Raw genomic sequence first — 20,047 nt, forward strand, 5'->3', positions numbered from 1 at the left:
CTGTCCCTATAAAATCAGGACATCTGGACACCCTAACCTAATTAAACACCTAACACTGCCCACTGAAATCAACGGGCCAATCCCAACACTGCCTTCTGAAATCAATTCACAATCCCTGGACAATGCCCACCTAAATCAGCTCCCCAACACTGACCACCAAATCAAACACCTGACACTGACCACCAAAATCAACCCCCAAACTCCATGACATTGTCCAAAATAGTCAACCCCACACTCCCTGATACTACCCACTGAAATCAACCTGCCTATTCCCCAGTGCCCATCAAATAACCCCCAACATTGATCACTAAAATTAACTCCCCAACACTGACCACCAAAACCAACTCCTCAACCCCCAACACTGCCACTGAAATCAAACCCCCCAACCACTGACACCATTCACTGAAATCAAACCCCAACTCCGACAGTGTCCACTGAAATGACCCATCAACTTCCTGACACTACCTCCCTAAACACCCAAGCCTCCTGAATACCATTCCCCCAACACCAGCCCTCCAGCCACTGTCATCCAAATCCACCCAATTTATCCCCCAAATCCTCCAGAAACCATCCCTCCAAATCCTCTGACGCTGTCCCCCCAATCTTTTGACACCATTCCCCCAGTTGCTCTCTGATTCTATCCTGCTGGATGCTGCCACTCCAAATCATCCCCCAAACTGCCTGACATCATCCCATCAAATCCCCTGATACCGTCTTCTTGACACCAGGCTAGATATATGGCTAGATTGATCCATGGGTCTGATCTGGGACTGCTGGGAAAAGGGGTGGGGGAATACTGGGCTAGCTTACCCCCAGTGGGGTGATCTTAGGTGGGAAGAAGGAGGGATATCAGGCTAGATGGGCCCATTGGTTTGATTCAGTGTGGTGGGGAAGGGAGTAATCCTGGACTGATCTGTTCTGATGTTTCTAGGAAACAGGGAAGAGACAATGGGTGGACAGAAAGATTTGAGGAGATTGAGGGAGGATCACGCTCATGTTTCTATTCTAGCGTTTGAGGAGTTTCCTGTCTGGGAGTGAATCATGCCCTCCGCCCAGTCACTGCCATTTCTCCTCCTGGAGAATCTCAGTGCTGGACAAACACATTTTCCCCTTTATCACTGCCTCTGTCTATAGCTCCCCAAATATACATATATACACAAAGAGAGATGGCCCGACCCTCACCAGAGCTGCCCTCATCCATTTCGGCCCCTTTGGCCGCTCCTTTCACCTTCCTCTGCGTCATTAACAACCGACCTGGAACCTTGCTTTGTCAGTGGGCTCTTGCATCACAGGTGAAGTCGGCAAAGTTCTGGAATGAGTCACTGTTAGGTAAAGGCTTGCTGCTATGCCCCATCACCCAGCTCCTTTCAGTTCCTCCTCCCGGACAATTCTACTCATGCTGGCAGGTATCAATGGCAGCCTGATTAAAGCCACTGGCTGTGCGAACCACCCTTCTTTCGGGAAAAACGCAAGGAGCAACAAAGCTGGAGACAACAGAAACCACCCAAGGCAAACAGCTGCATGGAAAAGCATGAGCATGGCTAAGCCATGTTGGCTGCAGGGTTTCCCTGGGACTGATTGCAAATGCAGGGGCTGGAGGATTGCTTGGCAAGCTGAGTCTGTGACCATGTGAGAGAGGCAGAGAGCCAGCAGACAGCAAGAGGAGCAGAGGTGAGCGTAGCCTTGGGAGACAGCAAAGAGACAGATCTTCTAGGACTGACTGGAGAGGCAGGCTTGGAAACTGAGCACGAACACTGCTGGTTGGTTGTTCCTGCTGTGATCAGGGACACAGGACAGTGTGGACATTCTTTGCAAATAAATAAGATTGCACCAGAAAACATAACCCACCTCACATCCTCTTCTTCCTCCTCCTCTCAGAAACAGCCTGGCAAGGCCCCAAGTGTTGGCGAACTGCTTGTTCCAAAGGGGAAGCAGTTCACTTAGGGTGTGATCCAATGCCCATTGAAGCCAGTGAAAAGGGTCCCATCAAGTCGCTGGGAATCATCTGTCAACGTGTGTGGGATCAAGCCTTTAGTTTGTCTTCTGGGGACCGTCTACATAGTTACCCCACGCTAGCATTTAACTTCAGAAAGGGCAACTACACAAAAATGCGGAAGCCAGTTCAACAGAAATTAAAAGTTAGCGTCACAAAATTGAAATGCCTGCAAACTGCATGAAAACTTTTAAAAAACACCATAATGGAGGCTCAAATGTATAACCCCAAATTAAAAAGCATAGAAAGAGGGCCAAAAAAGTGCCACCATGGCTAAACAACAAAGTAAAAGAAGCAGTTACAAGCAAAAAGGCATCCTTAAAAACTGGAAGTTAAGGCCTACTGAGAAAAATGGAAAGAAGCGTAAACTCTGGCAAGTCAAGTGTAAAAGTATAATTAGTCAGGCTAAAAAAGAATTTGAAGAGCAACTAGTAAAAGAATAAAAACCAAACAGCAAACAAAACAATTTTTTAAGTACATCAGAAGCAGGATGCCTTAAATATTTTTAAGTACATCAGTGGGGCCACTGGATGATCAAAGCGCTAGAGGAGCACTCAAAGAAGACAAGGCTGTTGTGGAGAAACTAAATGAATTCTTTGCATCAGTCTTCACTGCAGAGGATGTGAGGGAGATTCCCACACCTGAGCCATTCTTTTTAGATGACAAATCTGAGGAACTGTCCCAGATTGAGGTGTCAGTAGAGGAGGTTTTGGAACAAATTGATAAATTAAACAGTAATAAGTCATGGGGACCAGATGGTATTCACCCAAGAATTCAGAAGGAACTCAAATATGAATCTGGCAGGAGGGGGTTCTCTGTGGTATCCCAGGTCATTGAGTGATGGTCTCAAGGGAAGACAAATGGAAATTGATGCGCAATTTGCCTGGGAAAAGGCTGCCCTGGAAAAAGAAAAGGCTGCCCACCAGCAAACCCTGGACTTAAAAGACAAAGCAATTGAGGCCAAGAGACAAGCACAAACTGACTCCCAGAAGCATGAACTGGCTGTAATGAAGTGGAAGAGGTGCACAGAGACATGTATCCTGGAGGTGGAAGTTGGGGTCCTGGTGACTGCTGCAGTGGGAACAGACCCCAAGGACTCTGTACCTGAAAACAAGCCCAACCTGAGTGAAGGGGAGGGAGGTGGATTTTGCTGGCCAGAGAAGAGTTTGTCAGAGCTGGTAGCTGTGAGCCCACAGCTAGATCAGGGTCACCTTCCCTTTTTGGGGACACAGGAGTGTCTGCCCCAGAGGGGAGCCCAAAGAGGAATTTTAGGTATACTGCCTCCACCATGGGCAGTGTCCAAGTCTCTGGCAGTAAGTTCAGGAGGAGGGTGTGATGTTGCACTCCATATGATCTTATGAAATATGCTAATGAATGTGAATATAATGTAACTGGAATATGCTTCATGCAAAAGGTCTCTTGTAAGATATTGTTACAAAGCTTATAATCTACTGAGTATATTCATCCTATTTGTATGGATGTATCATTCTTGTATCTGAAACTAGAAATATGAAATATAACTCTGAGGTCCTATTGTAGTTATGCAAAGTGTGGCCATTAATGGTGGTTTGGAATCTTGATGGCTCCCATTAACCAGGACAATTGACTGTAGATGGCTCTGTTTACTTGCAAGCCTTCCTGTGAGTCAGGCTGGGAAGAATGAAGGCTTGGGGAGTCTCACAGGATATGTGACCATGTCACCTGGTACTGGAATCCATCTTAAACCCGGTGCTTTTCCATTTAGAAGGAGGGGTGGGGACCCAGAGAGACAAAAGATTCTCCCGCCTTGTGCCAAAGCTATAAAAGGGGGTGGAACAGAACAAAGGGGACTGCAGTCATGAGAAATCCCCTAGCTACCACCTGAGCTGGAACAAGGACTGTACCGGGGAAAGGATTGGGCCCAGACTAGAAAGGAGTCTAGTCTGTGAAAGAAGCTTATTGGAATATCTCTGAGGGTGAGATTTCATCTGTATTCAGTTTCCCACTATATTAGGCTTAGACTTGCGTGTTTTTGTTTTATTTTGCTTTGTAATTTACTTTGTTCTGTCTGTTATTACTTAGAACCACTTAAATCCTACTTTTTATACTTAATAAAATCACTTTTTACTTATTAATTAACCCAGAGCAAGTAATTAATACCTGGGGGAGCAAACAGCTGTGCATATCTCTCTATCAGTGTTATAGAGGGCGAACAATTTATGAGTTTACCCTGCATAAGCTTTATACAGAGTAAAATGGATTTATTCGGGGTTTGGATCCCATTGGGAACTGGGTGTCTGGGTGCTGGAGACAGGAGCACTTCTTAAGCTGTTTTCAGTTAAGCCTGCAGCTTTTGGGGGACATGGTTCAGACCCGAGTCTGTGTTTGCAGCAGGCTAGCATGTCTGGCTCAAACCAGGCAGGTCACTGAAGTCCCAAGCTGCCAGGGAAAACATGCTCAGAGGTAGTCTCAGCACATTAGGTGGCAGTCCCAAGGGGGTATCTGTGACTCAACCCATCACAACCAATTTTTAATTTTTTTTTAAAAGGCTCCAGAGGTGATCCCAGCAATTAGAGGCCAGTAAGCCTAACTTCAGACACATAGATGAACAGGATTTGTTTGTTGGGGAAGAATCAATATGGCTTTTGTAAAGGGAAATCGTGCTTCACCAATCTATTAGCATGCTTTGAGAGGTCAACAACATGTCGACAAGGGTGATCCAATGCATATAGTGTACTCAGACTTTCAGAAAGCTTTTAACAAGGTCCCTCACCAAAGGCTCTTAAGTAAAGTAAGCAGTCATGGGATAAGAGAGAAGGTCCTCTCATAGATCAGTAACTGGTTGAAAGATAGGAAACAAAGGTTGGGAATAAATGGTCTGTTTTCAAATTGGAGAGTGGTAAATAGTTATGTCACCTAAGGATCTTTACTAGGACCAGCGCTGTTCAACATATTCATAAATGATCTGGAAAAAACGGGTAAACAGTAAGGTCACAAAATTTGCAGCTGATACAAAACTACTCATGAGAGTTAAGACCCAGCCAGACTCCAAAGAGCTACAAAGGGATCTCACAAAACTGGGTGACTGGGCAACAAAATGGCAGATGAAATTCAGTGTTGAGAAATGCAAAGTAATGCACATTGGAAAACATAATCCCAACTATACATACAAAATGATGGGATCTAAATGAGCTGTTACCATTCAAGAAAGATCTGGGAGTGATTGTGGATAGTTCTCTGAAAAGATCTGTTCAATGTGCAGCAGTCAAAAAAGGCTAACGGAATGTTAGGAACCATAATAAGGCAGCAAATATCATAATGTCACTATATAAATCCATAGGATGCCCACACCTTGAATACTGCATGCAGTTCAGATCACCACATCCCAAAAAAGCTGTATTAGAATTGGAAAAAGTACAGAGAAGGGAAACAAAAACGATTAAGGGGATGGAGCAGCTTCTGTACGAGGGGAGAATAAAAAGACTAGGACTGTTCAGCTTGGAAAAGAGGCGACTAAGAGGGGGATATGAGAGAGATCAATAAAATCATGAATGATATGGAGAAAGTGAATAAGGAAGTCACCCAATGAAATTAATAGGCATCAGGTTTAAAACAAACCAAAGGAAGTATTTCTTCACACAACGCACAGTCAACCTGAGGAACTTATTGCCGGGGAGGTTGTGAAGATCACAACTATAACTGGATTATAAAAAGTATTTGATAATCTCACGCAGGGCCGGCTCCAGGGTTTTTGCCACTCCAAGCGGCAAAAAAAAAAGAGGCTGCGATCACGATCGGCGGCAGCTCCACCGCGCCACTTTCTTCTTCGGCGGCAATTCGGCAGCAGGTCCTTCCCTCCAAAAGGGACCGAGGGACCCGTCGCCGAATTGCTGCCAAAGAGCCCGACGTGCTGCCTATTCCCCTTGGCCACCCCAAGCACCTGCTTGCTGAGCTGGTGTGTGGAGCCGGTCCTGATCTCATGGAGGATAGGTCCTTCAATGGCTACTTAGCCAAGATGGTCAGGGATGCAACCCTGTGTCCCTAAGTCTTTGACTGCCAGAAGCTGGGACTGAATGACTGGGGATGGATCACTCTGTAATTGCCCGTTCTGTTCATTCCCTCTGAAGCATCTGGTACTGGCCACTGTCACAGGGTATGGGGCTAGATGGACCATTGGTCTGACCCAGTATGGTCGTTCTTATGTACTTACATGACCCCGTGACTGTAGCATCTAACCACCTTGCCATTGTTAATGTATTTATCCTTGCACTCCCCACTGTGAAATAGGGATGTACCATTATCCCCATTTTGCAGAGAGGGAAAACTGAGGCACGGAGCAATTATGGGTTCCCCTTTAGGCACCAAAAGAATTGGCCATCTCTGTGGAGTAGGGCTTTGCATATTTTCCATAAAGATCAGGGCTTGAAACCCTTGAAACCCTGGCCCAAAATAAGTGTCTGGGGTACAGCCAGGAACTGAACCCAGGCATCCTGACTGACAGGGGAAGATCACATTGTGAAGTCTGCTTTGTGAAATGACTTCCATTTTTATAGCCTAGTTCCCATTTTACATCCTAACAGCCATTTTGTTGTTCTGGGTTGAAAAGCCAGAGAAACCTTGACAAGGCCAGTCTATTCCAGATGGAGAGATATGGAGCCTTTTGAAGAGGCCTATCAATAAGGCTAAGATTACATCACAGAGGTCACAGATTCCGTGACTTCCAGAGACCTCTGTGACATATTCTGCTTCAGCCCCGGGGTGGCAGGGATGGAGCTGTGAGCTGGCGGGGCCCTGGAGCTCTGCGGATGATGGGAGGCCCCACAGGTCTCAGTCACCATGGGCAGTGGGGGCCCCCACAGTTTCCCAGCTTCCGTGGACAGTGGGGGGACCCGGAAACTCTGAGCTGCATGGGCAGGTGAGGGGACCCCAGAGCTGTCAAGAAGCCCTTGAGGAATTCCACTATGATTTCAACAATTTCCACCCCACCATCAACCTCAGCCTGGACCAGTCCACACAAGAGATCCACTTCCTGGACACTACAGTACTAATAAGTGATGGTCACATAAACAGCACCCTATACCGGAAACCTACTGACCGCTATACTTAACAGCTTTCTTACCATACTTTCATACTTTCTTACCATACTTTCATACTTACCATGCCTCCAGCTTTCATCCAGACCACACCACACAATCCATTGTCTACAGCCAAGCTCTACGATACAATCGCATTTGCTCCAACCCCTCAGACAGAGACAAACACCTACAAGATCTCTATCAAGCATTCTTACAACTACAATACCCAGCTGCTGAAGTGAAGAAACATATTGACAGAGCCGGAAGAGTACCCAGAAGTCACCTACTACAGGACAGGACCAACAAAGAAAGTAACAGAATGCCACTAGCCGTCACCTTCAGCCCCCAACTAAAACCTCTCCAGCGCAACATCAAGGATCTACAACCTATCCTGAAGGACGGTCCATCACTCTCACAGATCTTGGGAGACAGGCCAGTCCTTGCTTAAAGACAGCCCCCAAACCTGAAGCAAATATTCACCAGCAACCACACACCACACAACAAAAGCACTAACCCAAGAACCTTTCCTTGCAACAAAGCCTGTTGCCAACTCTGTCCACAAATCTATTCAGGGGACACCATGATAGGACGTAATCACATCAGCCACACTATCAGAGGCTCGTTCACCTGCACATCTACCAATGTGGTATATGCCATCATGTGCCAGCAATGCCCCTCTGCCATGTACATTGGCCAAACCAGACAGTCTCTACGTAAAAGAATAAATGGACACAAATCAGATGTTAGGAATTATAATATTCAAAAAACCAGTTGGAGAACACTTCAGTCTCCCTGGTCACTCGATTACAGACCTAAAAGTCGCAATATTACAACAAAAAAACTTCAAATACAGACTCCAATGAGAGACTGTTGAATTGGAATTAATTTGCAAATTGGATGCCATTAAATTAGGCTTGAATAAAGACTGGGAGTGGATGGGTCATTACACAAAATAAAACTATTTCCCCATGTTTACTCTTCCCCCCTACAGTTCCTCACACCTTCTTGTGAACTGCTGGAAAAGGGGCATTTTAATTACCACTACAAAAAGTTTTTTTTCTCTCCTGCTGGTAATAGCTCACCTTAACTGATCACCCTCTTTGGGCTGGTCTACACTAGGGGTGGGTATCGATCTAAGATACGCAACTTCAGCTACGTGAATAGCGTAGCTGAAATCGAAGTATCTTAGACTGATTTACCTCGGGTCCTCATGGCGCGGGATCGATGTCCGCGGCTCCCCCGTCGACTCCGCTACCGCCGCTCGCTCCAGTGGAGTTCCGGAGTCGACGGGCGCGCGTTCGGGGATCGATATATTGCGTCTAGATGAGACGCGATATATCGATCCCCGAAAAATCGATTGCTACCCGCCGATACGGCGGGTAGTCTGGACGTACCCTTTATAGTGTGTATGGTAACACCCATTGTTTCATGTTCTCTGTGTATATATATATCTTCCTACTGTATTTTCCACTGCATGTAGCTGATGAAGTGGGTTTTAGCCCATGAAAGCTTATGCTCAAATAAATTTGTTAGGGCTGGTCTACACTACGGGGGGGAAATCGATCTGAGATACGCAACTTCAGCTACGTGAATAACGTAGCTTAGATCAAATTACCTACCGTCCTCACGGCGCGGGATCGACGTCTGCGGCTCCCCACGTCAACTCCGCTACTGCCGTTTGGGTTGGTGGAGTTCCGGAGTTGACAGGAGCTCATTCGGGGATCGATATATCGCGTCTAGATGAGACGCGATATATCGATCCCCGAGAAATCGATTGCTACCCGCCGATATGGCGGGTAGTGAAGACGTAGCCCCAGTCTCTAAGGTGCCACACGTACTCCTGTTCTTTTTGCGAATACAGACTAACATGGCTGCTCCTCTGAAACCTGTCATTAGTAACTAGAAGTCTCAGCTGAGACTGGAGTAGTGTCAGGCCAGGCATTGCACAGACCCTGACGGAGATTGGTGCCTCCACTGTGCCAGGCACTGCACACACAAACAGAGTGAGAGACCGTCCCTGCCCCAAAGAGTTTACAATACCAGCAGGAGGGGATAGAAAAGAGAAAAGGAATGTTGCTCAAGGTCGCACAGCAGAGCCAGGAATAGAAAACAGGTGTCCCAAACCTCAGCCCTACCCACTAGACCACCCTGCCCTTCTCGGGAGGCGTGAGGGATAGCTATATAGAACAATCCTGTGCTGGGGCTCCCCACTCCACTGCCCACCCTGGGGTTACATTTATTACTGTCCCTTGGAATGGAAAGAGAATTGACCTGACTGCTGGCCCATGGGGCCAGCTGCTCCATGCTTGTGCATTAGAGAGTTTTCTTGCACCTCCCCTCAAAGCGTCTGATGATGGCTAATGTTGGAGACAGGATACTGGGCTGCATGGGCCCATGGGTCTGATCCAGCCCAGCCATATCCATGTCTCTAACCACATTAAAGGGCTAGCTTTGCAAGCAATGCTCTTTGCAAAGCCCTACTCCAAAGAGATCTCATTGCACCAGCCTTTGTCCCAGAGGACCCTTCCAGCTGGCTGTGGGAATGGGGGATGCCATTGGGCTGCGTGGGGATTAAATACTGATGGCTAAAAATGCCTCTGAGAACCCAAGCCAAGAAACCAGAACAAAATCAGCCCAGTTGTCCTTCCAAATAAGGGAGAACAGGAGGAGAGAGGCTGCGGATTCCCCTGAAGGGGCCAGTGCCTCATTTTTTCCGCTATTAAAAGTTTGCTGTCCGGGCTCCCAAGCAAAGGAAAACTGTAGCTCATGGCAGAGCTGGGGAAGGAGCGGGGAAGCAGGCAGTAAAAAGCAAGGACTCGCAGGGAGAGAATCATGGCAAGGATTCCTCAAACCCTGCCCAGCCATGCACCCTCCTGGCTCACATTCCAACCAGCAGAAGAATTCAGGCTTGACCACTCCCTGTTTGTGCTTCTCACTGACCCCTGGGGATTGCAAAAGGCTTTTGCAATTCTCATGCCCTGTCATTCCCCTCTCCCGCCCCCTCAAGGATCCAGCTGAACTTTGTGGAGGCTGAGCTACACCCACCCCTGGCGTGGGGTGGGCGTTGTTTATAAAGGGATCCCAGCCGTGGGGGTGGGCCACGGTGAGTATCCAGGGATTCCCTCACCTGGTGAGGAGATGCAGCCACCTTTGGGGTGGAATGTGGGGGGCTGTTTACACAGAGGCCCCTCCCCTAATGCTGAGATGCAGCAGCCTCTGGGGTGGGGGACAGGGGCTGCTGCATGCAGCATCAGTTTAAGACAGGAAGTGAAGGATGACCCTGTGTCCAACTGAAGGGAGGCAGCATGGAACAAGTGTGTTAGGATTTGGCTTTGACTTTGGGGTTAATGTCCCCACCTGTAGGGGAAAGTACCAGCTTGGAGGGAGACAGAAGACTCCATCTAATTAGAAAATGGCCATGGAGTGAGATTCAGACAATAGGGTCTTAGGCAGAATCCCGACCCCTACAACATTTGCTCAACATCTGCTCAGAATCCTGCAGGCCATATGCACTCAGCAGGGGGTGAGCAGTGTTCTCCATGACCTGGGAATAGAACTCAGGAGCTCTGACGCTTCCTCTCCCAGAGCTGAGGGCAGAACTCAGGAGTTTAGACTCCCTAACAAGCTCTGAAAACCAGGAAACTTCCCTGCCCAAACAGCAAATGTTCCCCTGCTCATGTAACATGCTAATATGCTTCCTCTCTGGGATCGGGAGGGACCCAGCCCTAACCCTTATCATGATGCTGGCAGAGCCCCAAACTCACAGCTCCTCTCGGAGTTAAATAATCCAGATCCCAGAGAAATTGAGGGTGGGGGCTGCAGTGAAAGAAGCTCTTGCGTGCCCTTCTCCCCCAGCATGGAGTGCTGTAGCACCATAGAAGGGGGCTCTTGTGCCGCAGTCAATGGAGAAAGTGGAAAGTATTGATATGCGAGGAGAGGGAGATCAAGGGCCCTGGGGCACAGGGACACTACAGTGAATGCAGAGGGGTTTGAGGGGGGTATTAGCACAGAGCAAGGTGCAAGAGCCTTCTCCACTGCAACACCTACTCCTTCTCAGCTGTTTCACTGGCTCTGCTCCTGCTTCTACTGCCCCCTCTCCCTAGCCCATCTGGCTGGTCACACCTTGTAAACAAGGCTGGGATGTTTGCCCCGCAGAATGGCTGCTTCCTCCATAAAATCCTGGCTCCAGATGATGTCTCAGGACAGCTCTCATCCCATGGTCAGCACCGGCAGAGGACAGTAGGTGGGAACAATTAGCCCTATGCCCAGGCTATTAAAGGATGAGCTTGTGGTTATGGTGTTTGATGGGGAGCTAGACAAGCTAGGTTCTAGTCTCATCTCTGCCAAAAACTGCCTGTGTGACCTTGGGTCAGACACTGTGCCTCCATTTCCCCAGAGGTAAAATGGGGTGGAATAATCCTGCCTTGGTCTGCTTAGACTGTGAGCAGGGCCAGCTCCAGGCACCAGCGAAGGAAGCAGCCAATGGAAAGGGGCGGCATGTCCAGATCTTCGGCGGCAAGACCCTCAGTCCCTCTCTTCCTCTTTGAGCTATGGCCGAATTGCTGCCAAAGAATGAAGCGGCGTGATTGAACTGCCACCGATCAGCTTTTTCTCCCCCACCCTCTTTGCCGCTTGGGGTGGCAAAAAAACTGGAGGCAGCCCTGACTGTGAGCTCTTCATGGCAGAGATTGTGTTTCTGGACAGTGCCTGGCACAAGGGGCCCCAATCTTGGCTGTGTGGTTCCTGGCCAGATGGGGGCCCTGATTTTGGTCAGGGCCTCTAGATACTCCCATATGTTCTGCTAGATCAAATCTTCCCTGGTCCTGCAAACACTTACACAAATATATTTACTCATCCAGTTCATCTCATGGTCATACTCATATGAGCCTAGCAAGAGAACCCTGGAATCCTGACTAGAGTTGCCAATTTTGGTTGGATGTATTCCTGGAGGTTTCATCACATGACATAATCTTTAATTCCTGGAGAGTTGGCAATCCTAGTTTCTAACTCACAGCCTCCCCCCTCCTCCCCAAACTATTAGACTACACTCCTCTGCCAGAGCTGAGGACAGAACCCAGGAGCGCTGATTTTCAGCGCCCCCCCCCCTCTAACCATTAGACCACACTCCTCTTCCAGAGCTGGAATGAGAGTGAGCAATTTCTCAGTAACTGCGCTGGGACACTTTTGTATTTCGTCTGAGTTTGTAGGCAAGTAGTTTTTAAGTCAGGTGAAACTTGGGGTACGCAAGAGAAATCAGACTCCCGAAAGGGGTACAGTAGCCTGGAAAGGTTGAGAGCCACAGCTCTATCCCACTAGGCCCCACTCCCTAGCATGGCTGGAGTCCAAAGGAGGAAGCCACGTGTATTAGCCTCTGAGCAGCTGCAGCCCCAGCCCCAACCCCTTCCTCCCATCATATGAAACCCCTCCCCACTCCCATCCCCGGGGCCATGGCCTGTCATAGCCCAGTGCTGAGCTCACTGCAAAGCAGCTGGCAGGAGAGAGCAGCCAACACCCCATGAGCTCATATCCTCCTCCCCGTGCCTAGCCCAGCCAGCCTCCACTGACCACGGGGGGGGAGGGGTGCTGGCCAGGGAACCCCGTTACCCCAGGGAGCACCAGCTAAACTCCAGCCTGGGCGGGGGCCACATGTCCCCTTTGTGTCACCTGAGGGGGAGCCTTCCCCACTGCTTACAGCAGGATTCCTGGGTTCTATTCCCAGCTCTGGGAGGGGAGTGGGGTAGCCTAGTGAGTCAGAGCGGGAGAAGGGGCACCTGAGAGTCAGGACTCCTGGGTTCTTCTAACCTCAGCTCTGCTAACCGCTAGCGTCTTGTGAGACCTTGGACAAACGCGAGTTTAGCGCGCCGCCTGGTGGAGACAGTTGGTTACTGCAGGGAGGGCTTGGTGTACTCTATTCACTGGCGGGGGAACCGGATTATCATGATTGGAGGGGGGGGGGACTGGAAACCCCCCAAGCAGCAGCCTGGCCTGACCCGTAGCTAGCACACCCCCCCAGCTTGGACTGACCCAGACCTCCTGGCACACACCCCCTCCCAGCCTGGCCTGACCCAGACCTCATGTCCTGACCCAGACCTCCTGGCACACACCCCCTCCCAGCCTGGCCTGACCCAGACCTCATGGCCTGACCCAGACCTCCTGGCACACACACCCTTCCAGCCTGGTCTGACCCAGACCTCCTGCCCCTCTCCCCCTGGCATGATCCAAACCTCCTGGCATACACCCCAGCCGGACCCAGACCTCCTGGCACACCCTTCCCCCCAGGCCTAGCCTGACCCATACCTCCTGGCACCCCCCCAGCCTGGCCTGACCCAGACCTCCTGGCCCGCGCGCACACACACACCCCTACCTACCTTGGCTGACCCAGACCTCCTAGCACACACCCCTCCCAGGCCTGGCTTCACCTGTACTTCCTGGCACACACTCCCCCCAAGCCTGGCCTGACCCATAGCTCCTGGCACACCCCTCAGCCTGGCACCAGCCCTCAGGATGGAGGGGTTCCAGGCTGGGGTGAGTAGTTGTGGTCCTGGGATGGGGGTTGATGCTTGTGTTCCCATGAGTTCCCCCAGAGTCTCAGAGCCTGGCTCCCCCTGCCCATCCCCCAGAGTGTGCAGCTAATGAGGTAGGGGTCTGGTATCTGGGACTCCTGCTATACCATTAACCCCGTGGTGCCCAGAAGATGCTGGTGAAAAGCTCCCCCCAGCCTCCCTCACGGATTGTAGAGCCAATAAGGAGACTCACACGTCTTTGCTGGGAATCCAGTTTATTTCCCCTTCTCAGGTCTTCCCCATCTCCCCCACCCCAGCCCCACGTAACCCCTCGCTCCCTGGCACACCCGCCCATCACCATGCCGAGGTCATGGAGGTGAACATACCTGTGCCCTACAGAACTGACAGCCAGGAGGTGGCAGAAGGACTGGCTGTCAATTCATAGGTCATAGTCCTGTGCACTGGGTCTTGGGGGGCTGCTCCCTATCTGCCCTGCCCCCATCCAGTCTTAAAGCCACTGTGTCCCAGAGCCGCTTTCCAGCCCTGCTTCAGGTGGAAAGCCGGCTCCCTAGCCCCCCTCCTGTCATTGCTCACCCACCGCCCCACTGTCTAGAACAACAGACAAGGGAGAGCTGGCCAAGCCCTCTGAATCTCCAGCTCAGGGGCGGCTCTAGACCCCAGCGCGCCAAGCAGGCGCGGGGCGCCGCTTTCCTGGGGGGCGGCATGGCGCGTGGAGCCGCGCCCGCCGCCTGCGCAGGGTCCCGGAGCCCGGAGGGAGCGGACGGACCGACCGCAGGCAGCGCGGCAGGAGCTCAACCGAGCGAGGAGAGGACCCGCCGGAAGACCGACCCGGGCGCGGCGCGCAGCGCCTCGCTGCCCTGCCGGCAGAGCCGCCCGCCCTGCTCCAGCTTGATTCCCAGCATGGGACTGGCTGTTGTCAGCTTGTGTTAAGTGTATTACTGAGATTGGGCCTCATTAAAGCTTGTGCATTATTAGCAGTATTACCGTACCATTTGGAGGGGGAACAAATTATGTCATGCCCACTATTAGTAATATTATGGTAGCTCCTAGAGGCCCCAACTGCGATCGGGGCCCCATTAGGGGGTGCACATTAGTAGTAGTATAAAAGTTGTATCTAGAGGGCCCAATGCCATTGTGAGATGCACATTATTAGCAGTATTATGGTAACAGTAGGAGGACCTAACCCACATCAGGGTCTCCTTCTGGAGTGATATTATTAGTGGTAGAATGGTAGTGTCTAGAGGCCCTGATTGAGATTGGGGTTCTATTATGTGTGCATTATTAATAATATTATGGTAGCACCCAGAGGCCCCAACTGAGCTTAGGATCCCCATTATGGTATGTGCATTATTCTGAGTATTACAGTAATACCTAGAGGCCCTAGCCAGTATACACCCTCTGGGGGTGGGGGTGGGGCTCGACCCAGCATCTCCTACCCCCAACCCCAAGCACTCTCTAGCTGATGTTCCCCACTCCTGCCCCCTGCTCCATGCGATGCTCCTGACAGCCTATCAAAAATAACAGCAGCCCCACTGGAAAAGGGATGAAACCTTCCACATGGAGTTGCTGTTACATCCAATAGGCATCATCTTCCAGCAGGGGGCAGTCTCCCACTAGGCAGGAGGCGGTTTGTGTTGCAGGGTTGGTCACTTCCAGCCCCAGTGGATCATGTGCAATGGGGGCTTCCTGCACTCCGGGATCCGAGTTCGAGGGGAAGCATTTCTCCAGGTGATGCTTGGATAGTCCATCGCTGGTGGGAGGTGATAGCTGTGTGCCGGACTCAGGTGGGGAAAGAGATAGTCACTTGCCAGGGACAGGGGATCCTGAATTGGACACCTGAAGGAATAAGAAAACCAGTACCAATTATTAGTATTATTTATGGATTGATCTTCATGTTTATCATGGAAGTGCTTTGGGACCAGCCAGGAATTGCCCCTGACATGCGACGTGCCATACAAACACAGGAGCAGATACAGCTTTGTCTTTTCTCCTTTCCTGGGTTGTTTCTCCCTCCTTCTGATATTAGCCTAATAATAAATCATACGAATATTTCTAGAGCATCCCAAAGCATCCCAGAGAGTGCTCCTCAGCACTGAGATGCAGCCATCTCTGGGCTAATTTACTAGGAGTAATTTAAATCAAGACATTGTGACTTGCTAGTGAGATACACAGCCACAAGCCTTGATCATATCTGCGCTACATATGTACCTACACGGTACTCCAGAATCTTGTCCCAGCAAGCACTGGACTTAGTATAAACCCAGGGACTGGTTCACAGTCTTTTCTTTGGTGGATTCAAACTTCTGGTCAGAAATGTGGAAGTTGTAACACCAGCTAAATGGAAATTGTTTATTCAGGGAGCCCTTGTGCAGTGCTGAGATGTAGCTGTCTGCAGTGGGATGCAAAGGCGGATTACTGGGATCCCTCACCTGGCACTGAGATGCAGCTGTACAAACATTTAGGACAGGAAGAGAAGTAGATTTGCTGAAAAATGAATAAAGGATGCAGAATGGAGCTACCCAAATGACAATGTGCCCAGACTGTGTTAAATCAATACTCACTGTGAGGGGAGAGTGCCCCCTAATGGCCCTCCAACCCATTCACTGCAGCACAGCCACCCCTAGCATGGCATTGGGACATCGAGGGCAGCACAGCACAGGCTGCAAGGGGAGAGCGCCCCCTCTGAGCCCCCTCATCCTGTTCACTGCTGCAAAGCGCCCCCTAGTGCTGCACTGGGGCATTGGCAGGGAGAGGAGACATCCCCCTACTGAGCCACCCGGAAACTGGCACAGAGTCACAAGTTCACCATCCACGGAATCGTTAGCCCAGCTCCCCGGCAATAAGGAAGCTGGGGTGATAAGGCGTGTGGGGCAATAAAGCAATGAAGCCTGCTTGCTTTACGATCTGCACTGCCTGCAGCACCCAGGCCGGGAGCTGAACTTCGCCCCTTGGCATCTGGGGTGCCAAGTGCTGTTAAAGGCAGCTCCTTGATAAGGAGCCATAATAAAAGGACTCTGATCCAGTGGGACCCAAGGTCTCTGACAGATTGTGGGCTGGATGCCTAAAGATCCAGGGTTTCAAGGAAATGTACGGGGGGACTCTGAAAAAGATTTAAGGATTTTATTAATTGTACCAGGCCCCAAATGACCTAATTGGATCTCAGCAGGGATCAAGATAGAAAAAGCTCCTGGTGCTGCAGGGAGCAGGGTGGGGGTGCTCTCCCATGCAGTCAGTGCCCCAGTGTGGCACTAGGGGGCGCTGTGCTATAAGGAGTGGTGTGGGGGGCTTCCATGCCAGTCAATCTCTAGGGAGGAGCTCCCACTTGGTGGGTGGTTTAGCCTTATTCCCCATGAACCAATAACTCCCGGGCCAGAAGTGTGGACAGGAGCAAGGAAATAAACCAGACCTTTCTCCTTCATAAACTGTGCCTGGATCCCGCACCCTGGGGCGACGGTTGGGACAGGACCCAGTGCCAGGGAGGGGACACAGGGGCACACAGGAACATGGGCCAGGCTGGGTAGGGAAATAGAGGAAGAAACACAGAGATTCTGGTAAGACAAATTAATTCACATGGGGGCAGCAAACCCCAGGATTCCTGACATTCAGCAGCCCCCTCCCCCCATTCCCCCCAGATTCCCCTCCCGGAGCTGGGGATAGAGCCCAGGAGTCCTGACTCCCAGCCTGCCTGCTCTGACCCCAAGACCCCACTCCCCTCCCAGAGCTAGGGCTGGAACCAAGGAGTCCTGATGCCTAACAGCCCCTAGACCCCTCTTCTCTCAAATTCAGGGACAGAACCCAGGAGTCCTGATTCTCAGAATAGCAGACTGAAAAGCCATATCTACTTCCTGTTCAGACACCTAGGAGAGTCCTGACTCCAGCGTGGGCCTCTGTCCCTTCCTATTGCTGTGCCACTGGGGGGTTGCAATGACATCACAAGGCCAAGCGCTCTGAAGCCTGTGTGGCTTGTTGAGATCCCAAGCTACTTTACACTAGGACTTGGTGATGGGCACATCCCAGCTGGGCTGATTCCATCCGGCCTTCCTCTATCCCCCATGCCATGTCAATGGGAGACCAGATTCCCCTTCACTGCCCGTCCCAAACTGTTGTGTTGCTGTGTGCTGTTAAACAGCAGCCGTACCCCATCTTAGAGGTGGCTGCATCTCAGTGTCAGGCAAGGGATCCTTGTATGAGCAGCCTCCGCACCCCTCTGCAGAGGCAGGTGCATCTCACTGCTGAGTAAAGGCCCCTGTAGTAAACAGCCCCTGCGCCCCAGCCCATGGGTGCCTGCATCTCCATGCCAGGTAAAGCATTCAAGGGCACCTTCCAGGGTGCCACGGAGATGGCCCCTGAGTCCTTCCAAGGGTGTCAGGGAAAAAACATGGCAGGTGAGATGTGCCCTGCAGGCACATCAACCTGTCTGGAAACGAAGGGGTTAAAAGATCAATGCTGGGTTCACAGAAATGGAGGAGGGTACCAGGTGGATTTAAAAAAAAACTTGGAAAGGGTCTTACCTCGGCATCTCCCTAGGGTCTGTCTGTCTGTCTGTCTCCCCTTCGCTGCGCCCCCGCCAGCCCGTACCATGCCAGGGCTGGAGGGACTGATGGGCCGGGCAGGGCTGGGCTAGCTTTTCACCAGGAGGCCAGGCCCATAAAGCACCAGGAAGTTAATGATTAGCCTGGCTGTAAATATTTGATAAGCACCTCGGGATTCAAAGTACAGCCAGCCACAGCCCAGCCCTCCTCCCCCACAGCAAGGAGGGGCTGCCCCAACAGCCCGCCCCGGAGGAGTCAAAGGCCAAATTTGGCCTGCCCTGGTAGGACCCCATCTGGGGGCTAAATGTCAAAATATTAGCTCAGTCCGTGACCTCCTGGTTCTAACCCCAGCCCCCACTGCCCTCTCAGAGCTGGGGCGAGAACCCAGGTGACCTGACTCCCAGCCCCCCTCACTTTCACCTGCTAGATTCCCCCCTTCCCTCCCAGAGCTGGGGATAGAGCAGGAGTTCTCATACTGGGGGTTGGGACCCCCCAGGGGGTCGTGAGGTTATTACATAGGGGGTCACGAGCTGTCAGCCTCTACCCCAAACCCCACTTTGCCTTCAGCATTTAAAGTAAAATGTAAATATGTAAAAAAGTGTTTTTAATTGGGGGGAGGGGGTTTGCACTCAGAGGCTTGCTGTGTGAAAGGGGTCACCAGGACAGAAGTTTGAGAACCACTGGGATAGAGCCCAGGAATCCTGGCGCCCAGCGCCCCCAGCTCTAACCCACCCAGCCCTCCTCCTGCATTGGCTTTGACCCCTGTAAGAACTCCAGGATTAATCGTTATATCCCCATTCCCATCAACCCTCTTATCTGGGGGGTGGGTCAGAGACCCGGGCAAAGGAAGCAAGTGCTGCTCCCTCCCGCTCCCATGCTTAGAGGGGCAATTAAGCTCAGAGATAGTGCTTGGCAAAGGTTAAAGATAAACAGGCCTGTGCCGGGGCGTGCTCAGGGGGGAAGGGACACACCCCAGAAGGAACTAGGACTCCTGGGTTCTATCCCCAGCTCTGGGAAGGGAGTGGGGTCTAGTGGTTAGGACAGGTGGGTGGGGGCTGGGAGTCATTCTGAGAATAACATCTGGACCCAAATCCCACCACCCTGAATCATGATTGAAGAGCCCCTCCCCAAGCCCAGGATGTGTGCAAACCTCCTCTCCCTAGAGGGGCTCACACACCCCTGCTGTACACCAGCCTGCAGTGGGCACTACACAGATACTGACTCTTGGCTCCCCTGCCCTGGCACCTGCAGCTCTGACCCTACACTGGGGAGTTGGGGCCCCCACCATGTCTCTGGGATGTGCCCCAGACAGTGGGGAGGCCCAGGCTGGGATCCTTCCCTCACCTTATCTCCAGAAAGCAGCCAGGCAGTTCACTGGCCTGCAGGGCGGGTCCCAGGGGTGCAGGGGAGAGAACTTTCGGTTTGAGTGGCGTGTCAGGGCCAAGGGCAGAGCGGGCAGTGTGTGCGTGTGTGTGTGCATGTGAGCTCCCCACTTCCTGGAGATACAATGGGGCAGGGCGGGGAAAGTGCGTGATGAGCCCATCCCAAAGGGAATCAGTTTCCAGGAATCCCGGCCTATGCCACAAACCTCAGCCCTGCACTGAGAGTCAGGGCGTGTTGGAAAGAACCTCAGTCAGAGAGAGAGGTGTACAGTCAGAGAGAGAGAGAGAGAGAGAGAGGGGTGTAGGTGGGGGGAGGGGATGGTTGGCTGTAGGGTATGTGTCTGGCCGGCTGGTGTGGATACAGACCGATAGATAGATGAGTGCAGGGATGGATGGAGAGGGAAGTGGACAGCAATGGATGTGTGGATGTATAGATGCCCTGACTTTCCATGTGGCCTCCTTTCCAAATGGTCAGTCATGTTCGTCGCTCAGCATTTTGCTCTTAAATGTAGGTCGCTGGAGTGAGCGCAGCTCGGCCTAAGAGAGGGGTGTCTCTGCTAGA

The 20,047-nt window shown here is 51.3% G+C and overlaps 1 protein-coding gene across 1 annotated transcript in view; it reads right to left on the minus strand.

Annotated features, from left to right (window-relative positions):
• Window positions 1-1,305, minus strand: part of EHD1 (EH domain containing 1) — a 33,174-nt gene extending 31,869 nt beyond the window's left edge. The window contains exon 1 of the mRNA XM_039481189.1: window positions 1,183-1,305. Within this exon, the coding sequence (XP_039337123.1) occupies window positions 1,183-1,243 (61 nt within the window). The 5' untranslated portion in view covers window positions 1,244-1,305. The remainder of the gene's footprint in view (window positions 1-1,182) is intronic.
• Window positions 1,306-20,047: the final 18,742 nt, after the last annotated feature.

This window comes from Mauremys reevesii, linkage group 7 (assembly GCF_016161935.1).
Source record: "Mauremys reevesii isolate NIE-2019 linkage group 7, ASM1616193v1, whole genome shotgun sequence".
NCBI lineage: Eukaryota > Metazoa > Chordata > Testudines > Geoemydidae > Mauremys > Mauremys reevesii.